Source organism: Bactrocera neohumeralis, chromosome 4, assembly GCF_024586455.1.
Source record: "Bactrocera neohumeralis isolate Rockhampton chromosome 4, APGP_CSIRO_Bneo_wtdbg2-racon-allhic-juicebox.fasta_v2, whole genome shotgun sequence".
Lineage (NCBI taxonomy): Eukaryota > Metazoa > Arthropoda > Insecta > Diptera > Tephritidae > Bactrocera > Bactrocera neohumeralis.
Genome location: NC_065921.1, coordinates 440,914 through 468,628, shown reverse-complemented (window position 1 = coordinate 468,628; position 27,715 = coordinate 440,914). Strand labels below are relative to the sequence as shown.

General features: G+C 37.2%; 2 protein-coding genes across 2 annotated transcripts; one reads left to right on the top strand and one right to left on the bottom strand.

Moving 5' to 3' along the window:
• Window positions 1–3,325: 3,325 nt before the first annotated feature.
• Window positions 3,326–16,800, bottom strand: LOC126756085 (uncharacterized). The gene is made up of 24 exons (XM_050468911.1): window positions 16,726–16,800; window positions 16,457–16,658; window positions 16,037–16,384; window positions 15,851–15,945; window positions 15,600–15,709; window positions 15,354–15,430; window positions 15,011–15,143; window positions 14,756–14,898; window positions 14,388–14,574; window positions 13,521–13,633; window positions 13,194–13,454; window positions 11,962–13,026; window positions 11,388–11,844; window positions 11,173–11,336; window positions 11,023–11,116; window positions 10,864–10,948; window positions 10,642–10,781; window positions 9,560–9,796; window positions 9,168–9,502; window positions 9,025–9,092; window positions 6,966–7,135; window positions 6,667–6,882; window positions 6,482–6,607; window positions 3,326–3,730 (listed from the first exon to the last, which is right to left on the bottom strand). The coding sequence occupies exons 2-24, from the start codon at window positions 16,530–16,532 to the stop codon at window positions 3,676–3,678; spliced, it is 4,755 nt and encodes a 1,584-aa protein (XP_050324868.1). The 5' UTR covers window positions 16,533–16,658; window positions 16,726–16,800; the 3' UTR covers window positions 3,326–3,675.
• LOC126756101 (uncharacterized) lies at window positions 5,084–5,619 on the top strand. Its single transcript, XM_050468936.1, has 2 exons — window positions 5,084–5,161; window positions 5,355–5,619. Exons 1-2 carry the CDS (start codon window positions 5,086–5,088, stop codon window positions 5,483–5,485), a joined length of 207 nt encoding a protein of 68 aa, XP_050324893.1. The 5' UTR covers window positions 5,084–5,085; the 3' UTR covers window positions 5,486–5,619.
• Window positions 16,801–27,715: the final 10,915 nt, after the last annotated feature.

Genomic DNA, 27,715 nt, shown 5'->3' with positions numbered 1-27,715 from the left:
GTGTAGTGTGTGGGGGAACTGTTTTGCCAAAATTATCTGAATTACTATTGTATAGTATATAATTACTTTCAAATTATTTTATTCATGTCCAAATATGTATGTATGTATATATGGATGCGTAATAATTTCAAAATGCTACTTTGTGTTCAACGTAGCCGTTGAGTTAATCTGTTTGCTTGCATAATATCCAAATACGAATAGCAGAAACATTTGAGCTAAAGTAATAAGTAATGTCGAGTTCGGAAATTAATTGTGGCTAATTGAAAGACCAAGAGAGACTAATCTCAAAGGAGAGATATTGCTATATTTATTAACATAGCTTGGTATCATCTCACTTATAAGCATGCTCTTGTTTGCTCCAGATATCGCAGATAATGAAGTTATGTAGGGAACAATATTGAAGTTATAGAGGGAACACTTCTCCAGCCTGCTGAACAGCAGTGGAAGTGCAACATCTGGAGATGGCGACCCCCTTTCCCCAATCGATGACGATCGAATAGATGTTCCATTGCCCCACGATAATGAATTTCAAATAGCAATTACCCGCCTGAAGAACAACAAAGCGGCCTGGGTCGATGGATTACCGACCAAGCTATGCAAATACGGCAGCGAAGAACTAACAAGGTACATGTATCAGCTTCTTCGCAAGATACGGTGGGATGAAAGCATGCCTGACGATTGAAACCTAAGTGTACTCTGCCTAATCCAGAAAAAGGGTATATAAGGTCTTATCGAGCGTAATGTGTGAAAGACTGAAGCCCACAAACTGGTTGGACCTTATAAGTGTGGCTTTAGACCTAAAAAAGCTACTATTGACCAAATTTTTAACATGCGCCAAGTCTTGGATACGACCCGTTAAAGGAAGATGACAATATAATACGAAAAGAAATTGCATCTATCCCCGCAAAGCTAATACAGCTGTGTAAGCTGACGTTGAGCAACACAAAGTTCCGTCAGGATAGGGAAGGACTTCTCCGAGCCGGGTTTAAGACAAGGAGACTTCCTATCGAGTGACATTTTCAATCTATAGCTGAAAAAAATAATACGATCTGCAGAGATAAATAGGCAAGGTAAAACATTCTATAAGAGTGTACAGCTGCAGGCATACCCCGATAATGTTGGTATAATTGGCCTCAACAACCCCGCCGTTAGTTCTGCTTTTTCCAGACTAGATACGGAAGCAAAGCGTATGGGTCTGGTTGTGAACGAGGACAAGACGAAATGTCCCCTGTCATTAAACATACAGTAGTCGCATTCGCGACTTGAATACTACGTAACTGTTTACAGTCATAACTTTGAAGCCATAGAAAATTTCGTTTACCTTGGTGGTCTCTATTATCAACACTAACAATATCCTGCTCTATGGTGTGGAGGCACAGACAATGAAATCATTTGAAGAGTCGGCCTTAGGATTATTCGAAAGAGAGGATTTGCTTAAGATTTATGGTTCTTTGCGCATTGGCAGTGAATACCGTAGTCGATTGAATGATGAGCTGTACGAGATATACGACGACATTGACATACTTTAGCAAATCAAGAGAATACTCCACTCCGTTGTAGAGATTAAATGGAGAAGTACCAGGCTGCACATGATATCTCGGCTATAACCGCCAGTCTAATTACTAGCAAGCCATCGGTAATTTCGTGATTTGATCGGACTTGCGTAGTTTAGGTGTCGGGACATTACTATCTATGTACATATATTAAACGCAATTTCAGCTGCACAAACATCCCAAATAATATGAGTTATAATAATAATATATAATCTGTGCAGCTATGCACGACCGTTGCACCGAAAAACTATTTCCTACTAATAACGAAAACAAAAACAAAAAAATATTGGTTTCCGGAAACTTTTCTTAGTGAAAAGAATGCATATTAATTGAGAAGAAAGTCAGCGGTTCGTACCTCTTGTTATTAAATATTTATAATGTTTTAATAAAAGGCCGTTGCAGAGCTGTTGGTGAATGTACTACCGGTTAGCGGTCGGGCACATGCCCAATACATAAATGTTGGCTGCACACATGTAAATAACGGCGCGTGCTAGTGGCGGCTAAATGATTTCAGTAACCAAAAAGAAAATAAAATTAAAGTTATTATTTTTTAAACAATTTACTTTTTTATGACCAAACAAAACTCTCTAAAATTCACGTTTCAGCTATAAGCTAAGAATGTGCATATATTATTATATTCGCTGATTATCATATAGATAATTGGGTATTCGAGATTTCGTGCACTTCCATATATGTACATACATATATAATATATACATTATGGATGATTGATTGTGAACTTGTGTGAACTATTTTTGCATAACATAATTTTTGTACTCTTGCAACATGTTGCGACAGGGTATAATAGATGTCTTCATCGAACTCAAGTACAATCCCTTATATTGTATTTATATACTTGTAATGACGTTTTCGTCTTTATTCTAGTATACATACACATATAGATATGTACATATGTTTGTAAGTGTTTATTTATTCATGAAGATAAATTTGTGCCCCCTTCAAAGCAACCACCAGTAACTGCCAGCGTTTTTTTCGAATCCTCAAAGCACTTAAAAAGGTAATTTTGTGTGATCTTGTTTAGCTGCTTCTTCGATGCACGATTCTCAATCTTAGTGTAACGTCGTCCTTTCATGAGTCTCTTCAGTTTTGAGAACAAAAACAAGTCGCCGGGGGCCAGGTCTGGAAAATACGGTGGTTGCGGCACCATTAACATGTTGTTTTTGGCACAAGCAACGATGTGTGGTGTGAGCAGAAGTATAGTATGGTTAAAAACCTAAAAAATGCGCATCTTCTAGACCCTCTGACAACATTTTGTACTACCGATAAACGATGTGGGCGTAAGAGCCAAACTTGCTAATACAATAACTCGCTAAATAAATACGTCAGAAGTATCAACATTTTGCTTGCATTTTACGCTATATACATACTTGTAAATCGATCACCAATAAAAAATAACAGATAACTCTTTGCGCAACTACTGCCCTCAAAGTGTCCCATGTCACTCATGTAAAAATGGGCGAAGTCGGATCTTTATTCACTTCAAATAGTCCCCATAAACCTAATTTGACAATACAAACCTCCAGTGAGTTATATCGGCAACATGTCAGACATCTTGGCAAAATTAAGTGATCAAATAATATTTGATATATTGAAGTTTCCTGTGAAATTCACACACGTTTATGTCCTATAATATAAGATAACAAGTTGTGATTTTAAAGTGTTGCCAACACTTGAAAGTATTTGCTCGGCTTTGATCTTGGCAAGCGAACCCCTTCCTTCCTGGTGTTCTTCAACAAATTTTGTATAAAGTATTGTTTTTTATGCTCAGTTTTATTATTTTTCATTGCAGATGTTACCTACACAAAACGCATAATTTTATTTTACATAGCTTTCTTAAAATTAAGCTTTCAAAAATACTCTTACAACAAAGTCTATACCTTCTATAGATGCATTTTACGTAATGTAACTTTTTGTTACGCAAACATATACATGTTTTTGTAAACATATGTAATAGTTTATGTAGCATAGCGGTACGGAAGTGGAATTTTCTTATGTTTGCAATATTATACTGTAATTTACTTAATCTGCTGCATCTACAATGACTTTTAATTTCTTCTTTGTGCATTATGTTTATGTATTTTGTATGTGCTATAAGGCGGTCCTACACAGCGTGACGATTCTCAGCTTCTCCCTCTGTGGTCAGGCTGCGCAAGGATCTGGAATACATAAAATCAATTAAATATTTGAAAATAGTGAGAATTATCAAAATAACTTATCAATTACATATTTAGAAAATTGCAATTCGGTTTACTCCTGCAAATAAATTGAACATTTTCAAAAATTTCGGAGATTATTGCATGGATGTATGAATGTATAGTATGTTCTTTGCTAGTGTAAGCTAGTTTTCAGGTCTTGTGTATATTATTAATAAAAACACTTCTTTTAAATTTATTAAATTCTATAAAGGCCATCCATAGATACATGCATGTACGGAGGTATTCAATATATCGTCTTACCTTTCTATTCTCATCCCTTCATATATTTTATTGTGCCGATCTTTTTAAAAAAGAAACAACACTCAAAATAACCCCTAACCCTCGTTAAATGAAGTTTTGTAAATTTTTTCCAAACTCCTGTAATCCCTGTATTTTTCAGAGAAAAATCTGTTTTCAAATAAGTTAATTGTTTTTTTTTTTGGGTTTAAAGATTTTATTTTTCTTTAAAATTATAATTTGCTAGTGGATCCGGCCATGTGTTGCTGTGGTATATATTTTATACCATTATTCAATACAGTGAAAGTTTATTTACGAATAAAGGCGAACACGTTTTTGTCTGTATAAGAATCCAAGGGATTGAGATTTAATTCTGGATATCTTCATACAAATAAATTTCATTGGAAAAATAATGAATTTAAGGCTGGTTTATCAAAGTCTGGTTACCGGCCTTTCAGTCCAGTTAATAGAGTTGTCCGCTTAATTGGGGGACCGGCTAATGTGCATGGTTAATGGAGATGTCCGCTTAATAGAGCGTTCGTTTATTAACGCTTACATTGTATTTTTTATTTATGAATTGTTTTTACTATCCTATCTTCTAAGTTGGTTCGAACTGGACACAGTGTGCTAAATTTTGCTAAATTCGGTTCAGTAGTTTAGGAGTCCATCGCGGACAAACAACGTGACACGTAATTTTTATATATGTATAAAGATTATTTGTATTCTGTTGTATATATACTAAACAGCATTTTTCATCTTTCTCGTTACGTGGTATCATACATCACACATTCATATGCTTATAAAGATATGTACATATGTAAAATTTTGGTATATCAAACATAACGTTTGGTTCTCAATATTCGATAAAAGAATGGAATTGAGCTTCTGCACTACGCCCCTTTAATAAAATAATGATAATAGTAACAACAATAATGAATAGCGAACCGATAAGAAATTTAAATGTCACAACTTTTAAAGACGAAATCTTTTCGATTGCCTTTGAAACGTGAATAAAATAATACACATAGACGGTGCTAAAATAATTTTTGGTGAATACTAGTTGTATAAAATCGTTGAAAATGCATTGCTTTCACGTGTTTGCTCAAGTTATGTTACTTTTATTTGTGTTCGACGCGAATGCTTTACAATTTGAAGGTGCATATAAATACAAATATTTGATATCAATTAAGTTGGCCTATGGATTATGTCTTGAGAAAAGACTTTGAACTAATACGTGACAAAAAAGCAAAATAAATATTGTTTTAAGTTTTCGAGTTGTAAAATAGTTCTTGAAAGTATACGAGTTTAATTTATAATCGAACCATAATTATCATTGTTTTGTTTTTAGTTAATACTCTGACTTTCAAGGGCGTTTGTGAGCAGAAGGGTGGAGATTGGTGCAGCTTAAAATGCCAAATAGCAGGTGGGCGCGATGGTTATTGCAACAAAGCAAAAATCTGTAATTGCCGGCAAATGTAAGCTGAATGCTCCATTGAATTGGAAATACTTATAAATATATGCAGATGCCTTGGGCGTATGTATGAAAACTATCTCTAAATAAAGACGACATCTTTTGCTTATGAGTGTTGCCATTTTTGTTAATACGGGTTCTCAAAAATCCACTAACGATTTTTGGGAAAAAAAATTAAAGTACATAATATTAATAAAAACGCACGTACCCTTCTCGGCATAAAGCGGAAGCTTCGAATTTTTGGGCGCAAAAATATGGCATGAATATTTTCACATTCTAAAATTATTTTACGAAAAGTTATTGCGTATACATTGTATGTATAAATATAAACGAATAATCGTTAAATATGAAATTTTTATTTTAAAATTACTTTAGGTTTTGATTCGGTAAGTCAGCAAAGTAAGTAATCATTCTAAAGAGAGTACATTAATATTTTTTTAAAAATTTTATATTTTTCTTCTGGCGCAATCATTTCACGAAAATTTCTTGGTGTTATAAGTAGAAATATCTAAATGTAATCTGTAATCTATATTTGAGCGGGCTGATTTACAGGGAACCAAAAAAAGGGAAAATGGCGTATGCATAAAATGCCTAAGAAACTAGGGTCTAAAATTGGTTTCGAGCCAACGAATTTAAAGGCTAAGTTTTTAAGTGATCATAAAATTTGTTTGCAAGTTTTTGATATATCCAAATAATATTTAATACGTAAGCACATTTCCGTATACTATTGATCATTTGTTGGAATCAATCAGATCGCACAACTAAATCACATATCTCCCATTCAACCGATTATTCAGATTTTTTGGTGGATTGGTGGTTGGAAACCGGTGTTAGACCCATAGCCTTTTAGACAAAGTTGTTCAGTATGATCCGTCGAACATTTCCGGCGTATGCGATTTAGTAGAAAAAAAAATCGACCCACTTTTATGTATAATATATATGTTTATGTGCATAACACCATCAATCACAACACCATAACACCATTAAGATTTGAGCTTACGCACCTAGAGCGTTCGAACAATGATGGATCGGTATATATTGGCTCACTAGGGTCCTCAAATTGATGATTTGTGCTTCCGTTATTACGCATCGGATTTATTACGGGCAGTTGACACATTCGAGCTAAATTCCTATTGAAAAATGACCTACATATAGTATGTGTAATGTGTATTTTAAAAATGGTGCTTACCCTGTGGCAAAGGTTTTATGCAGACTGCCACCAAAGATTGACATATTCGCACGAAATGCATTAGCGGTACGATTTGGCATTGCATTTCCGCTGCCACTAGCCATTTGACCGATCTCACTGAAGCGCTCGTGCGTGCGTATCGAGGACTGCCCTAGCGAATGTATGGGAGAGTGTCGATCGGCAATTCGATTCTTCGTCATCGTGCTCCAGTAGCGTCTAATTCGAAATAAACAAAGAAAAGAGTTTACGTAAAATGTACCCTTTTCGATTCACTAAGTTTTCAGTCAATTTGTACGTACCGATAAGCTAAGCCGGAGACCAAAGTGATGCTGAATAACAAAATCATAAGTAATATAATTGCTGTTATAAGGCCATGATACTCGGAGGGTGTCATACACACTGTCTCAATCGGAGCAACCAGCTTCCGCGGGTAAGAGTCTTTTTCGATTTCCTCACGAGTCTCAAATACCTTCACCAATGGAAAGTAAGAAAAAATGCAATCAAATATAAAAGCTAATCATTTATGTGTAAGTGTTCTAATATTGATACAATAATATTGGTAGTAGCAATAACAATAACTTAGCGTGTATATAAGTAAGTTCACATAAGCATAAATTTTTAACTTCGCGAAAAAAAAATTTAAATACTAACAAGTAAGAACCGTATAACCGAACATTTTATACTCTTCCAACTCTACGTTCGAGAAATTCCTTCAGGTAAAATGTGAGTTGGGGGTAGTATTGACGCTATTTTATCTAATTTTGCCAGTACCACACTATGTTCCATTAAGGTAGCTCACATACAATCACCAATTATATGGAGTAAAGTCAGCCAGGTGTTCGAAATTTCTGATATTATTTATAAAGGGCTAAGTCAAGTTTTTGCATAGTGGACGATATATACGATATAAAGTCACGCGGAAGTTCGAAAATCGTTGTGTTAGGTATATGAGAGCTAAGGGAAGTATTGACCCGTTTCAACCCATTTTTAATACACAGAGATACTATTATCAGGAGAGGACTTTCTCAGAATTTTAATTGAATATCCCATTTATTGACCGACATGTTCAGTCAAAAGTCAACTATAGATGCTGAAGTCCACATTTCCGGGATTTGGGGGCTTAAATAGTTTTGGTTGGTTGGAATATAAAATGTATTATTTCGCAAATAAGAATGTTAAAAATGTCACGCACCAAATTTAGTTTTAGAAATGTAATTTTACTTCAAAGTGGGATGTGCCACACTCCTAGTCCCAATTTACGCGGGCTCCAATAATGTCCTCTCATACCATCTCGGTGGTAAAATTTTATGTGTCTGTCGTACTTAGTTATTGATTTATAGTACTATTAGTAGCTCCTAACAGTACGGTTATATGGGGAGTAGACGAGGTTACCTTCCGATTTAAACCATTTTACATCGTCGGTAGGGGTGCTTACGGGATTTATCCTGTGTGAATTTGGCTCTTGTAGCTAAATTAGTCTAGAAGATATGTACATTAAACCTATTAGAAAGCGGGGCCACACCCACTTTTTCAAAAGTTTTAGCCCGAAGGTTCTATATGGTTGTATACGTTTTCGATTAATGGCGTTTTGTGGGAGTGGCAGTGGTCCGATTACGCACATCTACTCAAGTTACGGCTTGCATCGACGGACGGACAGACAGACAGTCACCCGGATTTCTACTCGTCTCGTCATCCTGATCATTTATATACACATAACGCTATACCTATTTCAATTAGTTTTAGGTAATAAATTCAACCGTTAGGTGTACAAAACTATTATAATCTGTAGTAACATGTTGCTACAAAAACCGTCTAAAATTCCCGTGAACACTGGTCCGGCACACATAAAAGGATATGTAATTATTTGGGACATTGAAGGGCGTAAAGAGCTCACTATTCGGGCAGTGCGCTTGGGTTCCTTATCCTGTTCCCACATAACTACGAACTAACAGTACTTGCTATACTCGTATAATATTTGATTCTAAAGATAGTTGTTAATCTTAAAATCTATGACTTTATTTGGTTAAATTGGGGTACTCATTTAATGTCGCAAGCTTGTGGCATTAATTCCAAACTTTGCAAAATGGAAATATCGCACAACTGCTTTTCACTTTTACATGCATTTTATTTTGCGACAAAATTACAACTACACGAGACTATTTTCTGCGGCATTCATGGAAAATTACTATTTTGCCACTTTGCGACTATTAGATAAATGCCACATTAAATGAGTACCCTTATTATATAATACGTTTATACAAAACTGAAATTTTAATGCAACTCAGCGAAAGATAGGATCTCTTTAGCAATTCCTCGCCTGCGCAATTGACGACAACATTCATATTTGCCAAAACATACCTCAATCATTTCACGCACTTGTTCTGGTTCCTCTAACTCCTGATTAGACTTGTCATCTTTTGTAATCGCTATGAACATCAAAATTTGTGTTAAAAATACATAGTTTGTCAAATGGTTTTTATATAATATAAAAAGCGCCTTACTCTTGTTAAAGTCTCCCATCGTACCCAATACTTTGGTACTATTCACTTCAGAGAGTTCGTCAATTAAACGTTCAGATACAGGTTCGGTATTTGTTTCGATTTCTGCAACATCTGTAATATTGAGTGAACGTCTGCGACGTCCGAATGAAGGTTCCTGCCGACCAGCTGCACCTGGACAATAAGCAGGTTGGCAACCATCACGGCAAGTGCGAACTGTAGCTTCAAATACAAGGAAATTTGACTCGGGTATTTTGAAGGCATTGAAACGCGCCTCCAATGTGTCTCCATCACGCAGTTTATCCAGTTCGGGAAACACATAAGGATCCACAGGGCAACTATAATAGGAGATAGCAAAATGGACACATCTCTCAATATGATTATTAACCACTCACCCAAATCTATCAATAAGTTGTATGCTTCTACCCGAGTATGGATCACGTGCCACCACATTAGTGGCAAATATATCAGTTACGTGATTGTAACCATCCTGTGCCTCCAGTCGGAAAGTCAGTGGATCTCCCACTGCTATCGTGGTGGTTGGGCGTCCTTGATAGAGAATCATTAGACGGACTTTCGAACTTAGAGTATTCTCCGCAGGAAGGTATTCAATGGGTATGGGACTGCCAGATCTATCGGATTCAGAAAGACTTCATACAGAAACATATTATTGCAGAAGCAACAAAGTTTAACAGAAACACGAGACATCTCGTTTTCTTGGTTTCCATATCACTTCGTTGTGTTACATATAAAGCAAGTTACCGGGATTAGTGAGAGCTAATTAAAATTAATGTACATATATTGTGGCCATGACCATAGTGAAACCAAAGAGCTTTGTCTCACTTGTGTTCAGCCTTATGAATAGAGATTGGACAGTCGACTAGCTAAGCAAATGTGCAGATTAACTAGTGAGTGTGCTATAAGATTACCGCGTGCGTCGTAAACTTGGTTCCAAACATATTTGAAAGATGTATACGGTACAAAATAAAATCTAATTCTATTGTGAGTATATATAAAAGAAGAAGAAGATAATTTGCATCAACAATTAAATGACTAGCCATATGGGTTAATCATTTATCAATTATATGACACGTATATATCATATCAGACAGAGCTTAACGAAATTGAAGATGATAATCATTGAATTAAGGAGCCATTTATATACAATTGTCCCTCTGCAAATCCGAAATTTACTATAATATGTAGTACAACAATTCTTCAATTTTTTCCGAGTTGGGACATTATGAAGGTTTATACCAACACAATATAACGAAGTATATGCGACGCTGTCCAGAGCAATCCCTTTCTGCATACTCTGCAGATTTATATTAACGAATTTTATTTTTTAGACAAATAGAGTAACCGCTTATGTTGGCAAACAACACACTACACAATTGTGAAACTTCATATACGCCTACAAGTATGCTACAGAGTTCTACGGCTTCTACAACTGACCACTTCAGTTCGTCTGGCTTACCCTGCACCAATATAACCGGAAGTGACAACTGCTTCCCCTGGTCCACGGAAGACACAAGTTAAATTGTATCGTTTGTCACGACTGGTTTGCACATTATCAGAAAATTGCACAACAACAATGTTGGTCAGAGTGTCGCCATACTGCAAATATAATTAAATTGCTTGTTATATGAAGGCATTGTAAGTATAGTCAGTGAGATAAAGAGATTTAAACTTGGTATACTCTTTGGGTGCCGCAATCGGGGTAGCCTTGTGGACCGCTGATACGTAGCACATTTACAGTGCCACCGTTGCCGCGGAAGAAGCATCTAAAAAATTTTGACAAATGAATAATTAGAAAAGCATTATACTGTCAAATATACAATGTGAACACTGTACGCACCGATCATAGTACCCGTATGTATAGATACGTCCAAGAAATCCTTCCGGAGTGCGTATAGTGAATTCCATTCCCTCCTCGTTGCAAGTCTGCGTCACTGAAATTCTCATACGCTTAACTGTACTTCTAGGTTTAAACACGTTATCCACTCACCATCCATACACTCGCCATCACTACGACCCAAACTACGCTCGTAGTAATCGTAATTGGCTGCATCGAAATTGCTTGGATCATGGACGTCCAGTTCACGTGAATCCCGATCACTTAGCTCACAATTGGGCAAATCGCGTTCATCGTAGTTTGTAGCGGCTGCATCCCTGTTGAAGAAAAAGAGTTAGACGTGTTATTTTTGGCTTATTTTAGCATACCTGTAATTGAAGCTACGACAAATAAAGTCTCGAGATTCAATGCACTCTCGTTCGCACTGTATTAGAGAGGGCACGACTAGTGACCGCCGCACATAGTGTCGGCGCATTTTGTGTCTTGCTGCGATTTGTTTGAAATTGTCAGTCTCTTCACAACGCGTCACTGGGGGCCGCGATGAACCACCGCCGGACGCTACTGGTCCAATGCTTCCCGCTGCCCCATAGGGATGTAATGGTGGTGCCAAAGGTCGATTGTCGTCTAGTGGGGGCGGAGCACCAAGCCCATGTCCATATGGACGATTGAAGGGACTTTCATAGTGAGGATAGCCGCCACCACCACCTAAAGGTCTTCTGCCGATAGGTCCCTCATATTCACGATCATAGCCGCCATAACGGTCGCCATAGCGTTCCTCGTAGTCTACATCAAAATAATGTGGTGGCGGAGGTGGACGATCATAACCTAAATAAATATGCTCAAACAGTTATTATATAACCTCCGATTTGAAAAAAATTCGAGTTAATAACACAAAAGCCTGTCTAGTTGGTTAGTGCATTTAATTATTTGCCATGGGCTCACCTGGTCTTACGCCGCTGCTGCTACCACTGCTACCATATCGATTGCCATATTTATATATATCGATGGGGTAGCGGTCAGTACCTACCGGAAATCGGTTTGGTGTAGAGGGATATTTACTTATGGTTGTGGGGGGCACTAAAGGTGCTGGGGGATAACGCTTTGCTGAATCTGGTTCTGGTCTTCGAGCAGTGTGTATTAAATCATCTGGAGGATAACGGCCGTCTGATCCAAATCGTTGCGGAGGTTGGCCACCCCGTCCATCGGTCAACAAAGGGTAGCGCGAGTCAATGGAGGAGGGACGAAAACGTTTATCAAGGAAGAAGTTGTCAGGGGCATCGCGTCCAGTGTAGCCATATGCAGGATCTCTTTCCGGTGAATAGCGTGAGGGATACCTACTAGCATAACGATCTTGTGGGTAACGGCTTGCTGTACCATAAGGACGATAGGGTAGATCATCATCTGGAGGATAAGGTCTAGTGTGAGGCAGATCACTGGGTAATCCGTTATCGTTGAGTGAAGGTATGGGATAACGGTCTAGAGGGCGGGGAGAATACGGACCCCGGCGTGGATAGTCTTCAATTGGGTAACGATCACTATCGCGATCTCGTTCACGGTTACGCTCGCCATATCGACCTGGTGGATAACGATCGTTAAAACCTGGATAACGTTCACGTTCACGATCATTGATCGGGAAACCACCTCGATCCCCAAGTGGATATCGATTTCGATCTCCAGGATAACGATCACGATCACCACCAGGATATCTATCATGATCATGCTCCCTAATAAGAAAACGATCACGATCACGGTCACGGTCGAATGGAAGACGATCATTGGGATAACGATCACGCTCTCCTGGGTAACGTTCTCGATCACCTGGATATAAATCTAATCCCACACCTGGATAACGATCACGATCACTTGGATATCGCTCTTGATCGCCAACAGGAAAGCGTCCCGGTGGAAAGCGTTCTTCATATGGATCGCGACTGTCAACAGATGATGGATAACGACCATCGTTAGCGTACCGGTCACCACCGCCGCTCCCGCTACCTGGATAACGATCTAGGAAAGGAGTGTTAATAAAGTGTTAGTTGTTAGTTTGTTAGCGGATATCTTTATGTAATCACACATACGAATTACAATAACAAAGGAAGTTAGAAATAAAAATTTAGTAAATGTATTACAGTTAAACATGAACTAACATTTATAATTGCATGTCTTAAACCTACCATATTCATTAGGTGTTGGATAGCGATCGTAAGGGCGTCCGTAATCATCAGCACTACCACCAATAGGTGTCCCTGAACCAGCCGTACCGCCACCACCGGCGGGGTATCTACCACCACTACTGCCACCAGCTCCCGTGCCATAACGGTCGTCATCTTTATTGGGGGGGCGCCAATTAGAGCTTCCATGCTCACTTTGCCTGTGACTGCCACCATTGCTAACGCCACCGTGTCCATCCGTATCGCCACCGCCAACCACGTTCACTTGCATACAAATAACACAATTAGAGAAATAGAAGAGTTTTGTGACAACGGAATTGCTCTACTTACGCATTAGATTCTCGTAATAATCGTAGTCTGCGTCGTAAATAATACGCATGCCGTCCTTTTGATTGTAACGACTCAAGCGGCAAGTGCGAAAGCGATCACTGTAAACCGCCGATCTACAAGGAAAAGGTAAATAAATACACGCGTTAAAAATCAAGAATTTAGCGTGGCAAGTTTATTTAATGATTTTGATTGAGTCAGCGAACTACTATTTATTGCCCGCTACTTGGAATGTTAACGGCTAACATAAAAAGAAAGAACAGTAGTGACAGTTATGCCTGCTTTCCACTTGTTGCGCTAATTAGTTTACAATCACAACCACAACTCTATGAAAACATTACAAGACATGAATGAATAAATGCCTTGAACTGCGATTTCTAAGCACAAATTAATTTCTTCTCCATAATGGCAAATGTAACATGCATATACTATATATGATATATATATGTATATATATAAAAGTCGACAACGTCGACAGAAGGAGTCTGTTATTGAAAATACAAACTCTTTCTCAAAATGAACAACCACACCGAGGTGGATAAGATGTCCTATGATATACCCTTTCTATTATTTTCGTGAATAAGTTCTTTATCAAGTTTCTATTGTTGGTTACTTACCACTTATGTAGTATAGTTTCCAGGCTCACACAATATTGATTTGCTATAAATTTTTATTGAATTTACGAACTTACAATAAGTTGTTAAAATCAAGGTTGCATATATTTGCGGTGCCTTTGCGGATATTTGCTTTGAAATTCTAATAAAAATGCTTCAACAATTCATCTTTCTACTTTATGTTAGAAAGAGCACTAGTTTCTTTCGTTTATATGCAGCAGAAAGTATATAATTATCAATTGTATCATCCACTTACCGACACTGGAAGCTAGTTTGACGCAAACACTCGTCGAGGCATTCACTTAAGGAGCGGCCAGTAATCTCGGAATGAAATTCGCCACCCAGACGTGAATTTCGGTAACGCTGAAAAGCCGTGTCTGGTCGGCGACCCGAAGAGAACAAATGCGACGTAACGGAATTATCGGGATAATCAGTGGCACGTTCTGCAATGAATTTATTAACAATGATAAATTAGGACAGTGAAATATACTATACAATCAAACGAATAGCTGAAAAGATTTTGTTTTAAAAATAATATTTATGGGCAGACGAGGGCATGTTTGCCATGGTTGGGTAATTCTATAGCATTACATACTCTCTTAATATCCGCTCTCTTGTACTTACGGTTGTCTAAGCAGACCAGATCGTAAAAATGGTGCGTTGGGCTGGAACTGATACTTATGTCATCTTTCTGTGAAATAGAATCCTCCTCAGACAAAATGCACTGCTTCGTCTGATCATCAAACTCGACAGAACGACAGAAGTATCTGAAATGGCATAACATATGCTATGCTAGTAACTATTTTATTATATTTGCACAAGGAACGGCAACTAAATTATTATGTAATTGCGTTGCTGCTTTCCAATAGCACTTCTTACTTCTCGGCGCGTAGACACATAGTCTGACATTCCTCCAAAGTCATGTTATTGAAAATATCCACTTCGAAGGGACCGCCTAGTCGTTTATTCTCCTCCTTAACGAACACGGCCAGACCGTCACAACGTCGCTCAGCTGCGAAAAATTGATATTTAATTGCTTGGACCAGGTGTATACTTCGCAATATATGTACATATGTGTGTACGTAAGGAAGTTTTTGATAAGTGGCATTTGTTTTGATTTGAATGATTACAAGACATATGCTTGGCCACTTATTAAATGAATGTGTGTTAGTAAGTGCAAATAGAGCAAAATGAAAAGGACTATGAAACTGGATTTGCGTACCATTCAAGCAGGTGTTTTCCAAGTAGTCAGAGTTGGGGTCATCTTCTAGTAATTCTGGATGTGTGCGGCGTGTGAACCTGTTCATGGGGAGATAAATATTTAATTTGAAATAGTTATGTTCAGCTAAGTACAATGTAGACAACTATCACTGAGTATTCTTAGATAAAAAAATTGAAAGACTATGAGGTGTGCATCTTTATACTGAACCAACCGATATACATACATAGATGCATATGTACCACTCACCTGCTTAACGTGCAGGAACGCATTGTAGAGTCGAAATTGGCGGAGCGACAAACGAATGCGAATTCATTCAAACACTTATCCTCGCAATCCGAACGATTCGCTGCCGTAAACTGTATGAATACAAACTTGAATGTGTTAACGACAAAAATATTACAACTACTGAGAAACCAAAATACAATCAATATAGCAACAACAATGATAATATTAAATAAGTAGTAGTTATAGTTAGCTGATAGTCATCACACACACACCTCCTTGACATCCGAGATTGGTAATTTTAATTTCTTGCGCGGATGCCGCTCAAACACATACCGCCGACTGGGACATTCTCTTTCCGGGCGATTGGCTACAAGTTATGAAGCGATAAATGCATTGATTTAATTATATAGAATCTAATGATATCAGAATTGAGCGTTCCGCTCGGTGCTGGCACTTACAGGTCAAGCAAATCTCATTGAAATGTACACTATTTGGTACCAGCATCAGACTGCCGATGCCCTCAGGGCCTGCTTGTTCGGATGTTAGGTAGCAAAGGGATTCTTCGTATTCGGAGGTGCCGCCGAAAGAGGTGATGCGACTGCCTGGTTGAAAGTCGAAGCTGGTGCAGGTGCGCACCAAGTTGTTGGTGCCGGTGCGATCGCGCAGACACAAGTCTTGGCACTTTTCTAAGACTCGAAAGGGCGGCGCTGTGTCGCGCACTACATCATCGTCGTAACCCTGTAGTTGTTGGTTGGGCAGTCGTTCGTATAGGACGCGTCCCAAACCATTCTTACATGTTGTTTGTGCTACGGAGATTGGCAGACACAACAAATTGGCGGTTTAATGTAATTGTGATATGAATAAAAGGGAATGCTCACCGTAACTGGCTTGAAAGCCTATACTAAATACTACAGCTAAGTATATAAAATCAAATGTTCGCTTGGGATTTGTCATTGTTTTAGTGAGCCTAATGAGTACTGACTTTATTTTTCGCCTTTCCAATGATTTGGTTGTATTTATTTATTAGACGGTCGGCGCATCTGGTCGCGTTCTTACGGATTGCATACTTATTTGTCTAAACTGAAATCATAGAAAAATATATACATATGTATATGATATATGTGTAAGTTTGTAAGGACATACATACATATTTGATAGTGTTAATATTTACTCTAGTACTATGCAACTCTTCTCTTTGCTACGACGTCAAATAGCGTTTTGGTTAGATAATATGCTAAACGAATGTCAGTGGCACACGAAACAATAATTAAAAAACTCAAATAAATTATTCTCATTTTACTTTGTTGCCATCTCATCCAAAAAATATCAGACCAAAGTTGTTAATGTATACTTGTTTACTTTAAAATTATTTGGATTACTCATACTGGGAGCTAATTTCCTAATATTCACACTCATTTTTAAAGAACCTCGTTCAAAGTAGAATTTGACCACATAAATGGGAGGTAATAAGTGCTATCTGAAAACGAGGGGAAATTTCTCTGAATGGAAAATATTGAAAATAAGGTTCAAAAAATTGTCGATGCATCATAGGAGGTCGACTCGGATTGGAAACATTTGTAACAGAATATAATCTCTGTTAATCTTCTCGCTAACCGATGGAAAAGATCGCATATATAAAATTTCCTATATTAAAAAAAAGAATAAATATATTATTTTAATGGAAAATTTGAAACCGACGAGCAAATGTAATAGCAATATGGTATTTGCCATATAAATATACTATACGATTGAACTAAGTAAAGGCAAAAAATTCTGGGTAAATTTTAAACAATATTTTTACTATCCCCTTTAATAAATTTGATACTTAATAGTAATTTCATGATTAAATTATTTTAATAAATGAAATTATTCATATACTACTAAAATGATTTTGACCTAAATAAAGGGATATTATGACCATTTAGAATCAGACAAAATACAAAGCCCAAAAATTTGAATTAGCCACCAGCCAGCTGCAACTCTTACCCTTATTACATACGTACATTTGTATGTATGCATTTTTGCATATGCATATAGTATACAAAAGCTGTTGAAACTATTGTGGGGCATTTAAACACGTACTTTTGTTGTTGCTTAACCGTCACTCGATGGAAGCTGCTTTTTGGTCATTGGGAGCACTATGCGTAACGAAATGACTATCAAAGTGATTACCATAAGCCAACAAATATGAAGTGCTTGCATTCGTGGGCAACTCATTCCCGAGCTTGAATTCGATTTTCCAGCGATCATCTTTTTATTGTGAACAGCATGGCCGGATGTTGGTTCCGGTTCGATGTGTGTGTTGTTGCGTACTGTTTTCTATATACCATACATGAGTGTGTTAAAAGTGAAAAATGTCAATTGTCACTTTGACATTTATTGTTCACTTGTTCATTCGTTCTAGTTACTTTACTTGCTGGTTTTGTTGTTATAGTAGCCGCGTGGCATATTTGCCACTCGGCATTGGCATTCGATTTGGATGGCTCGCCCACTTTTCCTACTACTTTCATATCTCTTGTGATGGTGAAGAATGTTGAACCATTTCCATAAAATCGAAGTCAATGCACTTTCGTAGCATTAAGCCTTATAGCCACAAAAATATTAAACGGGTGTTAAAAACACCGTTGTAATTGAAATCAGTGTAGTAAACGTTATAATTTGAATTTTGTGTGGATTTGTGATCAGTGGGAACATTAAACTAGATTAGAGCAGATATTGAGGAATGAAACTTAAAATCATTCATTTATTATTTATTATTCGCATTTATATTTAGAACAAAATATGGTCAGATTATCAAGTATAAAAGGAGCTTATTCCACTAATTAGTTGAATAAGCAGTAAATCAAAAAATATGTGTTGAAAGTCTTATTGAACTTTTTTTATGTGCTTATACAAATTATAACAAGATGCTCTTAAACGTCTGCTAACATTTCAATGTAATGCATTTTAATATCCGACATTTTTGCACAATTTTGGACGCAACAAATTGGCGGTTTAATGCAATTGTGATATGAATAAAAGGGAATGCTCACCGTGACTGGCTTGAAAGCCTGTACTAAATTCTACAGCTAGATATATTAAATCATTTGCACAATTTTGGAAGAACACAATATTCCCATAACTGTATACCAATTGGAAGTTAAAGTATGTATTAGCAGCTTATCGATGCTTGGTTTCTGGATTATTCCTTCACTTAGATCAAAATAGTTTTAGTCTAAAACCACCAACGCAAGCTTTGCGCAGCCTCCGCTTTGCTTTTCGATTCTTAAATTATACTATGATGAGTTGAAGCATTTATTTGAACTTACTTTTATATATATTTTTCACCAAAAATCTTAAAGGAATCAAAACTATCCTTGTTTAATTTTCCGATAAAATGCTTTTCGAAAAGTTTTTATGAGTATCTTAATTAACAGAACATTCAACTTTTTGTGTTAAATTCACAAATCCGTAAGCGCGCGTATTTGCAACAAATTTCACTTTTCTACTTTCTACTTTCTTCTTCGCCCTTTCGACTTTTAAGAATTTAAATGAATTTTCTTTTTTTAATTTTCGCAGGACCTATGTGTCAACTGTACTCTTTAAATTAATGGGGCAATTATCCGGAAAACTCGACCGATTGCTGGAAAATCTCGCGCTGTACTAAAAGTGTTGAGCGCACGTCAGAACTCAAGCCCCTGATACGGGTGGTTGGCGATTTTGGGTTGGGGCCAACAAAGCGTTTGTCCATCAGCGAATAACACTAAACCAACAATACTTGCGCACAATGAATATTGGAGTTTAATGTTACAATAACAACTAAAACAATGTAAAAAATAACGAAACCACGCATTCAGTCCATACAGAAACAGAAAAAAAAATTAATAATTAGATGCGCACACACAATAGTAACAATTCGAAAATGATACGAATACCGAAATCTATTGTGATGCAAATCTGCGCTGCTACCACCACTAACATGACTCTGCCGCACAAACGCACGATAATGGTCGCATGATTGTCGCGCTGCCAGGCGTTATTTGTGGGAGTTGTCGCCGACGCGGCAAGGTGCCATAACTATACCACGAACACTAACACATAGATAATCATACAGGCCACACGCACACTTCACATAGGCAAATATTGCCGCACACTGTCGTCAAATTACGACCTTACACGTTCACGGACTGATCATTTCAATCCCTCCACCGATTTAGCCGTGTGCTCTGATGTCATCAGACTATTTATTCTAACAACAGAACAGTCTCTGGCAAATGCAGTCTTTTTCTGAGAATATTGTTTGCGTTCTGAGTACAAAGTTGACGGCTATGCTTTGGAGCCAGTCACTGCAGTGATTCGCCCTCGGCAACAGCATATGCCGTGCGGCGGCTGCGTCGTTGGTCATGTTTGAATGAACAACGCAAGCTTTTTGCTTCAACATTTGTACTTGGCTTTGTTTTTGTTATTTAATGCGCCTTCATAAAGAACACGGAACGCGTGTCGGACACAGTTGTGATTGGCAGGCCCGAAACGCCACTCTGCGCTTACGATAAACCATTGCTTGGCAAACAGTCAATATGTTAAAAAGCCGCCAATATATTTGTATTGACATTTTTGCGACCGCTTGAAAGGTCAACGAATCCTCCATTAATTGCTGCTGCTTGGGCAGAGCATGAAAATATACCAATTTCATTCAATTTTAATTGTATCCACCAAATATATCAGGTTATAATTCTCATGAATAAACAGTTTCGTGCAAAACATATGGCACTGGGTTTCTTGGTAAAAGTTATTTCAAATTTTGTTCCAGCTCAAGTCCTTTTATGTAATGTAATTAAATCCTTACTAGTTTAGTCAGCATAAAAGGTTCCATTACGATGCGGACTTCAATTAGAAGCAGGTTTGAAACAAGTTCTGGGTAAATCTTATACAATTAGCAATTATTGTGTTCAATATATATCATAGCAATAAAGTACTGGGTTGCAGCTTCTGACTGTAAGAATACATTTTAAACACTCGTTTTTGCAACGTTCCCATATATGGACACCTCCCTTAGCCGGACATAAACTCCGGTTATGAAGAATTTCACTGCATGTATGTACATACTACTATATACATAAGAACAACAACATACCACATTGTGGATTTGATGTGAAGAACCATGATGGTCAACTGACCAGAACTATAACTATTGTTCCTATTTTAGAGGAAACACAATTAAAACTGAAAATCCATGTAGAAATTGACAGATGGAAAGTATTGTAAAAATATATATATTTACCTGCGTTTATATACATATATGAATATTGTTGCTTTGGCGAATTGTACATACATAATGTATACGAGTATTTGCTTCTGAGGCTGCCGTTAACACCTTATGGTATTGGATGCCGACAGTTCGACGGACTACAACACAGCGCAGACCGGAAGCCACAGTCCGCTGCTTGGTTGTTGAAGTTCAGCGCACCAACAACATTATCAATACGTCAACAGTCGCTCACACCTATGTTTTGTATGTTTGTGCAAATTATTCCACAACAAACGGAGGTCAACTGCCAGTTAGCCGTCATGTGCATAAATAAAGCCTTTGATATCTATAGGATTTTGGATTATTTTCTAGCTTTTCAACAAGCCCAAACGCAAATAAATTTTCTGTTGATCATTGATCTAGAAAGTTTATTGTGGATCAGTAATCCAGGCAGAACGATATATAAAGAAGGTAATAATTATTTGATAAAAGAGATTTAAGAATGCTTTAATATACATTTTAACTAAATTGGAAATGTTGTTTCTACATTTTCAGTGATTAACGTACAATTATGATCGAATTGAGAGCATGACCAATTACCATATACCAGCAATTTTATGAAAGTCACCCACAACGACATGTTTCTTTATTTTGATATACGCTTCGCGCGACATTTATTTAACATTTAACAATGCAATGCGGTGTATCAAGGTAAAATGAAATTATACTATATATTATTGAAGTAAACCAAAAAGAAGTGACGACAGTACTAAAACTGAAATCCATTAAAAAGTGTTATTTTATTATAATGTATTATATAAACAGTGAATTCATGGTTCCTTCCATATAACAACGGAGTTTTAAGACTCGTTGCTCATGATAGCCGAACGAAAAGTGCTGCGGATTTATCGAAAAGGAAGATGGGAATCGGACTCCGGTTCCTGGCATTTCATTTCACTCTGATTGACAAGCAGAGGAAGTTTTCAAGTCGAAATTGGAGTGCCCTGTTACTTAGTTTCCTTTCTGTCTGTGGGCTTTCCTTCTACGCATTATAATATGCGGGAGTTTGTAGAGGTGCTGCTTTCTTGCAGACTAATATTCGCTTTATTGATTTAATTGCTTTTTGCCCTAACTAAGCGATGACTCATTCTTACATGGGTTGCAACACGAAGCTTTTCATTTAGTAACAAGTGTTGTTATTGTCAATCGTAAATATCGTAAATGTTGCAAGATATTTGCATGCGTAGTGGCTTTTGTTGCGCTCTCAGCCAATTATCATAGCTTCTCATCGTTCACCTTCACCTTGTGGCATTACTTTTCTCGATGTTTGCGGGTTTTACGACTGTGAGCTGTTTCCGTTATCACTTTTGCTACAATACATCAATACACTAGTTCCCATATCGCTAAGCTGATGAACAGAGATTGCTGATCCGCAGGCGTTCCAAGCGTTGGTATGAGTGCATCATCAATGTATAGTAGGTATGTCATCGTTTTCCTTTTTCGTTGTTTTCTGAGTGTACACGGTGCGAAATATATTTTATTTATGCTGTACATTTTTTCTTTAATTTGAATACATTGTCTGAACATTTAAATTTTGCTAGGCCAACGTATTTTACATACACTAACTATAAAAATACGAAATGAATATGAAATAAATGATTATTCAAAATGATTTTTTCTATGAGAAAAGCCTCCAATTCAACATGTAGATTTAAATGCGTTTTCCTCGAAACAGAACTTTTCGAATTTGCTACAGTGATAACTGAAATGCAAAAGAATCGATCGTCATGATTTTTTTTTTTGCCTCTTTTGTATATAATTCTACATATAATGACCTCTCGATTTTTCGATCTGATCAAAAATCTAATTTTGCAGGCCAAGATCGATGAAATATTTTCTTTTGAAATTTTCTATAAAAATAGTACTATATGATATAACTACAGTTTCTTTTTCAAATATAAGTCATCCAGAGCAGAACTTCCAGGTTCACGACGTTTCAAGAACGTGCCCTGTGGTAGCTGTGTATTTTTCTTATTGGTTAACATCAATATGCAACACACCAAAAAAGAGAATGTTGCCTCGCGACTTCCATAAAATAGGCGTGCGTGCGCACACATTTTTGCATAATACCATTGAATGTCGAAGTATTGAATAAGGGGTCCACAAGCGAAAGAAAGAACGAGAAAATAGTCGTCTACGCTGCAGTGGATATGTATACAAGTAAATTGAAGGTGCCGCTTACGAAAGTGGCTGTGAACGGTTGATTGGGCTCATGCATGGATGCACCATGCGAGAGTGCTTATGTATGTAAATTTGTGTATTATTAGCTTTAAGGTTGCCAACAATAACTGTTATCATACGGTGTTGGCAATCAAAAAAGCAGCTATTTGCCAAGCTCAGCGTCGAACGGACAGCGCTGGCCATCTCAGGCGCACAACAACAGTAATCATGTGGCAGCAGCAGCAGCCGTGGCCGTACAACAAAACCTGGGCCATTAGCAACATTTTACTGAACGGTTCATTCGGAATTTGTATATGCACATGGCGAAGTGGGAAGGGGAAGAATATGAACATTATCCAAAATACATAAGTATATACCTGTAGATTCATCCATCTAAATATGTATGCACATTGGATGAACGAGAATGCGTATTTGCGTGTGCGCATAAGATATGCAAACCAACTGAAAAGGTTGTTGTTGTAGATTTACTGGCTCTTGAGATTTTTACGAAACAAGTTGAGCTTTTTAATTTTGCTGCATGTTGCTTTGGCCATTTGGATTCTAAAGGATGTGTTACGTACATACATATGTACATATATATGTACTATATGCTGAATTGTAGAAGTAAGTGAAGGTTGCCATTACAATTTCAGCCTTAACGAATTGGTCAAGGACGACACGTTTTAATTATACCGTCAAGTAGATTCACTGGTATTTAATCTAATATCCTCGAATCCAGTGAAATATTTGTAAACGGATATGTACTTGATTTTTGCGTGACATATTAGATCATCACTAAAGTTGATGTCTGTATGTGTGGATATAACAAATAATGAACTAATAATGTGCTTTTATAAAAAGCAAACCAAGCGAATAGCACGTTACTTCAATAAACGAATACTTGTATTTATATGAATTTGTTTAAATTCGGGTATTTCATAACATTCGGCCATTCGACAAAGTGAAGGGCATTGAACTTTCGTCATTTTGCGATCAGTAATATTATGCATCGAGAAATAGGAATGATGACGCTCTTGTCAAGAGCTATACATCATTTGTTCTCCTCATGTAGATTACTTTAAAATTCCCGTACCAAAAATATGGAGATAACGGAAGCATTCTTGTTAACGGAACCTTAACCCTGTTTAGAAGACTGCGCTGCAGAATCACTCTTCATATGTGTTTATTTTTGAAAAGCTAACTATCCAAAACTGGTAATTCCACTCACTTTGTGGATTGTGTCAGCCTCCAGTGACTACGACAATATTTAGAAGACGAGGATGAAAATCTAAATTTGCCGTGTCTCACAATCCTACATCAGCTGGCTATTAAGCCAACATGACTTCCGTTCAAGTAGTACTTGTTTTTTAACTCTGTGGCACGTGCATCTGCTTTTACCACAACCATATTCGTGGTATTATATGCTGTACATATGTACATATGGCTATGTACATACGTATGGCTATGCACATATGTATGTATGTACATATGCTACGACTTGTTGCCTGTGGTGCTCTACATGTATTATTGCATTGCGTATTTGGCTAATTGTGGTGACTGTGAATGCAGAGAAACAGCGCCATACACATTTCAATTCTTGCCACATATTGTTGGTAATTTACAAGGCGTATCAGTTTGAGGCTTTGTGGGGCATAATGCAATGTTCGCTCCGCGATCATCTTGCGGCCCGCACTTGCCGAAGTCAAGAAAGATTGCAATAAATCGCTTTGGACAGGCGAATAAGATCAGCGGTAGTGGTTACTTAGCGGCTTTCTGACAACTTTGGCGCGTGCGTCCAACTTGCCACTCCTGCACAGCTTCCATCAGCAAAGAACATGATGGAGACCCGTAACAGTTGTTCGTAGCGGGTGTTGCTGATAAGAACGCTGTCTGGCTGGTTATTGCGTTGGCATTTAACGGCTAAGCTTACGATTTGAAGTATGAATATGTATTGTTAATGTTATCTTTATTTTCAATATTTCTACTGCTCGTAAATTGCCTTTTGATATGATCAGCACTGATGTAACAGTAATTGTGATCGCATTTTTTGTGTTGTTAGTAATGATACTTTTACTTTGGCAATACAAGCCTCAAACACCCGTTAACGCCACACTAAGATGAACTTTTAATTCAAACACATAATTTGATTTACCCAATTACCACATTAAACTGGAACATCATTTGTAGTTTTTATTATAATGTTGTAATGCAGTTGAAACAAGTAAGGAAGGGCTACGTTCGGGTGTCACCGAACATTTTATACTCTCGCATGATAAAGTGATAATCGAGATGTCATTATACGTCATTTACATATTTTTCAAATACCGTATTTTTGCAAAGTTTTATTCCGCTATCATCATTGGTTCCTAATGTATATACTCGTATTATACAGGAAAGGCATCAGATGGAATTCAAAATAGCGTTATATTGGAAGAAGGCGTGGTTGTGAACCGATTTCACCCATATTTCGTACATGTCATCAGGGTGTTAAGAAAATATTATGTACCGAATTTCATTGAAATCGGTGAAGTAGTTCCTGGGATATGGCTTTTGGTCCATAAGTGGGCGACGCCACGCCCATTTTCAATTTTTAAAAAAAGCCTGGGTGCAGCTTCCTTATGCCATTTCTTCCGTAGAATTTAGTGTTTCTGACGTTTTTTGTTAGTCGGTTAACGCACTTTTAGTGATTTTCAACATAACCTTTGTAGGGGAGGTGGGCGTGGTTATTATCCGATTTCTTCCATTTTTGAAATGTATATGGAAATGCCTGAAGAAAACGACTCTGTAGAGTTTGGTTGACATAGCTATAGTAGTTTCCGAGATATGTACAAAAAACTTAGTAGGGGGCGGAGCCACGCCCACTTTTCCAAAAAAATTACGTCCAAATATGCCCCTCCCTAATGCGATCCTAGGTGTCAAATTTTACTTTAATTTCTTTATTTATGGCTTAGTTATGACATTTTATAAGTTTTCGGTTTTCGCCATTTTGTGAGCGTGACAGTAGGCCGATTTTGCCCATCTTCGAACTTAACCTTCTTATGGAGCCAAGAAATACGTGTACCAAGTTTCATCATGATATCTCAATTTTTACTCAACTTACAGCTTGCACGGGCGAACGGACCGACGGACAGACAGACATCCGGATTTCAACTCTACTCGTCACCCTCATCACTTTGGTATATATAAACCTATATCTGACTCTTTTAGTTTTAGGACTTACAAACAACCGTTATGTGAACAAAACTATAATACTCTCCTTAGCAACTTTGTTATAAATATATTGTTGTGGTATTACTCATTGGTTTTAGCTCAGTTTGAATTTAGTACAATTTAGGCTCTAAGTATATTGCCAGTGTAAATATGAAGAGTGATGAACATTTGTTGTTTTATGCTCACTTAGGGGTGCCTGCGAAGTGGACTCTGAAAGCCGAGCCTTTTGGTTTTTCCCCATTTACACATACGTCCATCCTAAGCGTAATACTCGATTGCTTTCCTCTTTAAATTTATCAAAGAAGGTTCCTACTACATATTCCACTTTTCAGAAAATGTGTCCAATGCTTTTAATTGTTCCACTTCTTGAAACTGAATTCATAATATAAAATTACACCCTAATGCGGTTGGGTGGATTTTTTGTTTTTGAGTTTGTCTAATTCAACTTTATGATTGTGATGGGCGTTTCTCTGACCCATTGTGTTTCAAATATTCGTTCGTCGTTAAAGTTTTGCTGTGCCCAACAGAGTAATTACTTCAGAGTACAAAACAATCATACTGTTTTACCATAACACTATTCAATTGCTATTTTTTCCAGTTCGTCTAATATACGAGCACTAAAAATTCTTCATATTCAATATAGTCTATAATTCTATAATAGTAGCCTTGCAAATATTTCCTTGAAAATAGATACGTTTAGTTTTTCAATCGCTTTAATACTGAAATGCAATAACCATGGAAGTATATACATATGTACGTAGGTACCACATATGCATACATATGTATAACTAGGTCCATTTGTAACAAAGTTTTGAGTACTAGTCAGCGAAATAATAATAGTTATGTGATGGAATAACAATTGAAGACTCTTTAAATTCATTTAATTTCCGAAGAATGTAATCCGATGTGGATACCGACAATAAACCTGAGGCAAAGCCATCGCATAAGTAAAGGCATGGAAAAAGTGTTCTTTGAAAGCAGATAACATTCGTTTCATTACAGAAAAGAATATCAACAAACAGAATACCAATAAAATATAGTTGATATAAGTATGTATGTATATAGTCAGTCCTATCAAAAGTCGAAAATGGCAAGCAGATTAAACATTTTAGGAAACGAGATGTGATGAGAGAGATTGATGTGAAAGGCGATTTACTCTCAATTAGATATAGGACCTGCTCCTATCTATAAACATTCATGCAGTTTCTCTTGCATATGTATATATGTATGTATATGTAAGTTCACTGACTAGTTTAGCTGCATAGTGGCCACCTACCATCCTCATTATGAATTCAGTGCTGAAACTGCAGGTGTACATTCACTAATTGACATGTAACGTTCGGCATGTGGCATGCGGCACGCGGCATGCAACGAAATATTTATGCTAATTTATGGTCGTTACCTCGGTAAATTACGCATGGCAAATGTAAGCGAAATGATTCCATTAGAATGCGGTATAAAAGGCGAGTAAACAACCAGG

What these genes read in the sequence shown, in the direction of transcription:
- LOC126756101 (XM_050468936.1), top strand. Translation starts at nt 5,086, where the DNA reads ATGCATTGCTTTCACGTGTTTGCTCAAGTTATGTTACTTTTATTTGTG. An exon ending in GAATGCTTTACAATTTGAAG is followed by an intron (nt 5,162 to 5,354) that starts GTGCATATAAAT and finishes TTTTGTTTTTAG; the next exon opens with TTAATACTCTGACTTTCAAG.
- LOC126756085 (XM_050468911.1), bottom strand. Translation starts at nt 16,532, where the DNA reads ATGACAAATCCCAAGCGAACATTTGATTTTATATACTTAGCTGTAGTA. An exon ending in CCGATTGCGGCACCCAAAGA is followed by an intron (nt 10,782 to 10,863) that starts GTATACCAAGTT and finishes TTATATTTGCAG; the next exon opens with TATGGCGACACTCTGACCAA. An exon ending in GATGGGAGACTTTAACAAGA is followed by an intron (nt 9,093 to 9,167) that starts GTAAGGCGCTTT and finishes TGATGTTCATAG; the next exon opens with CGATTACAAAAGATGACAAG.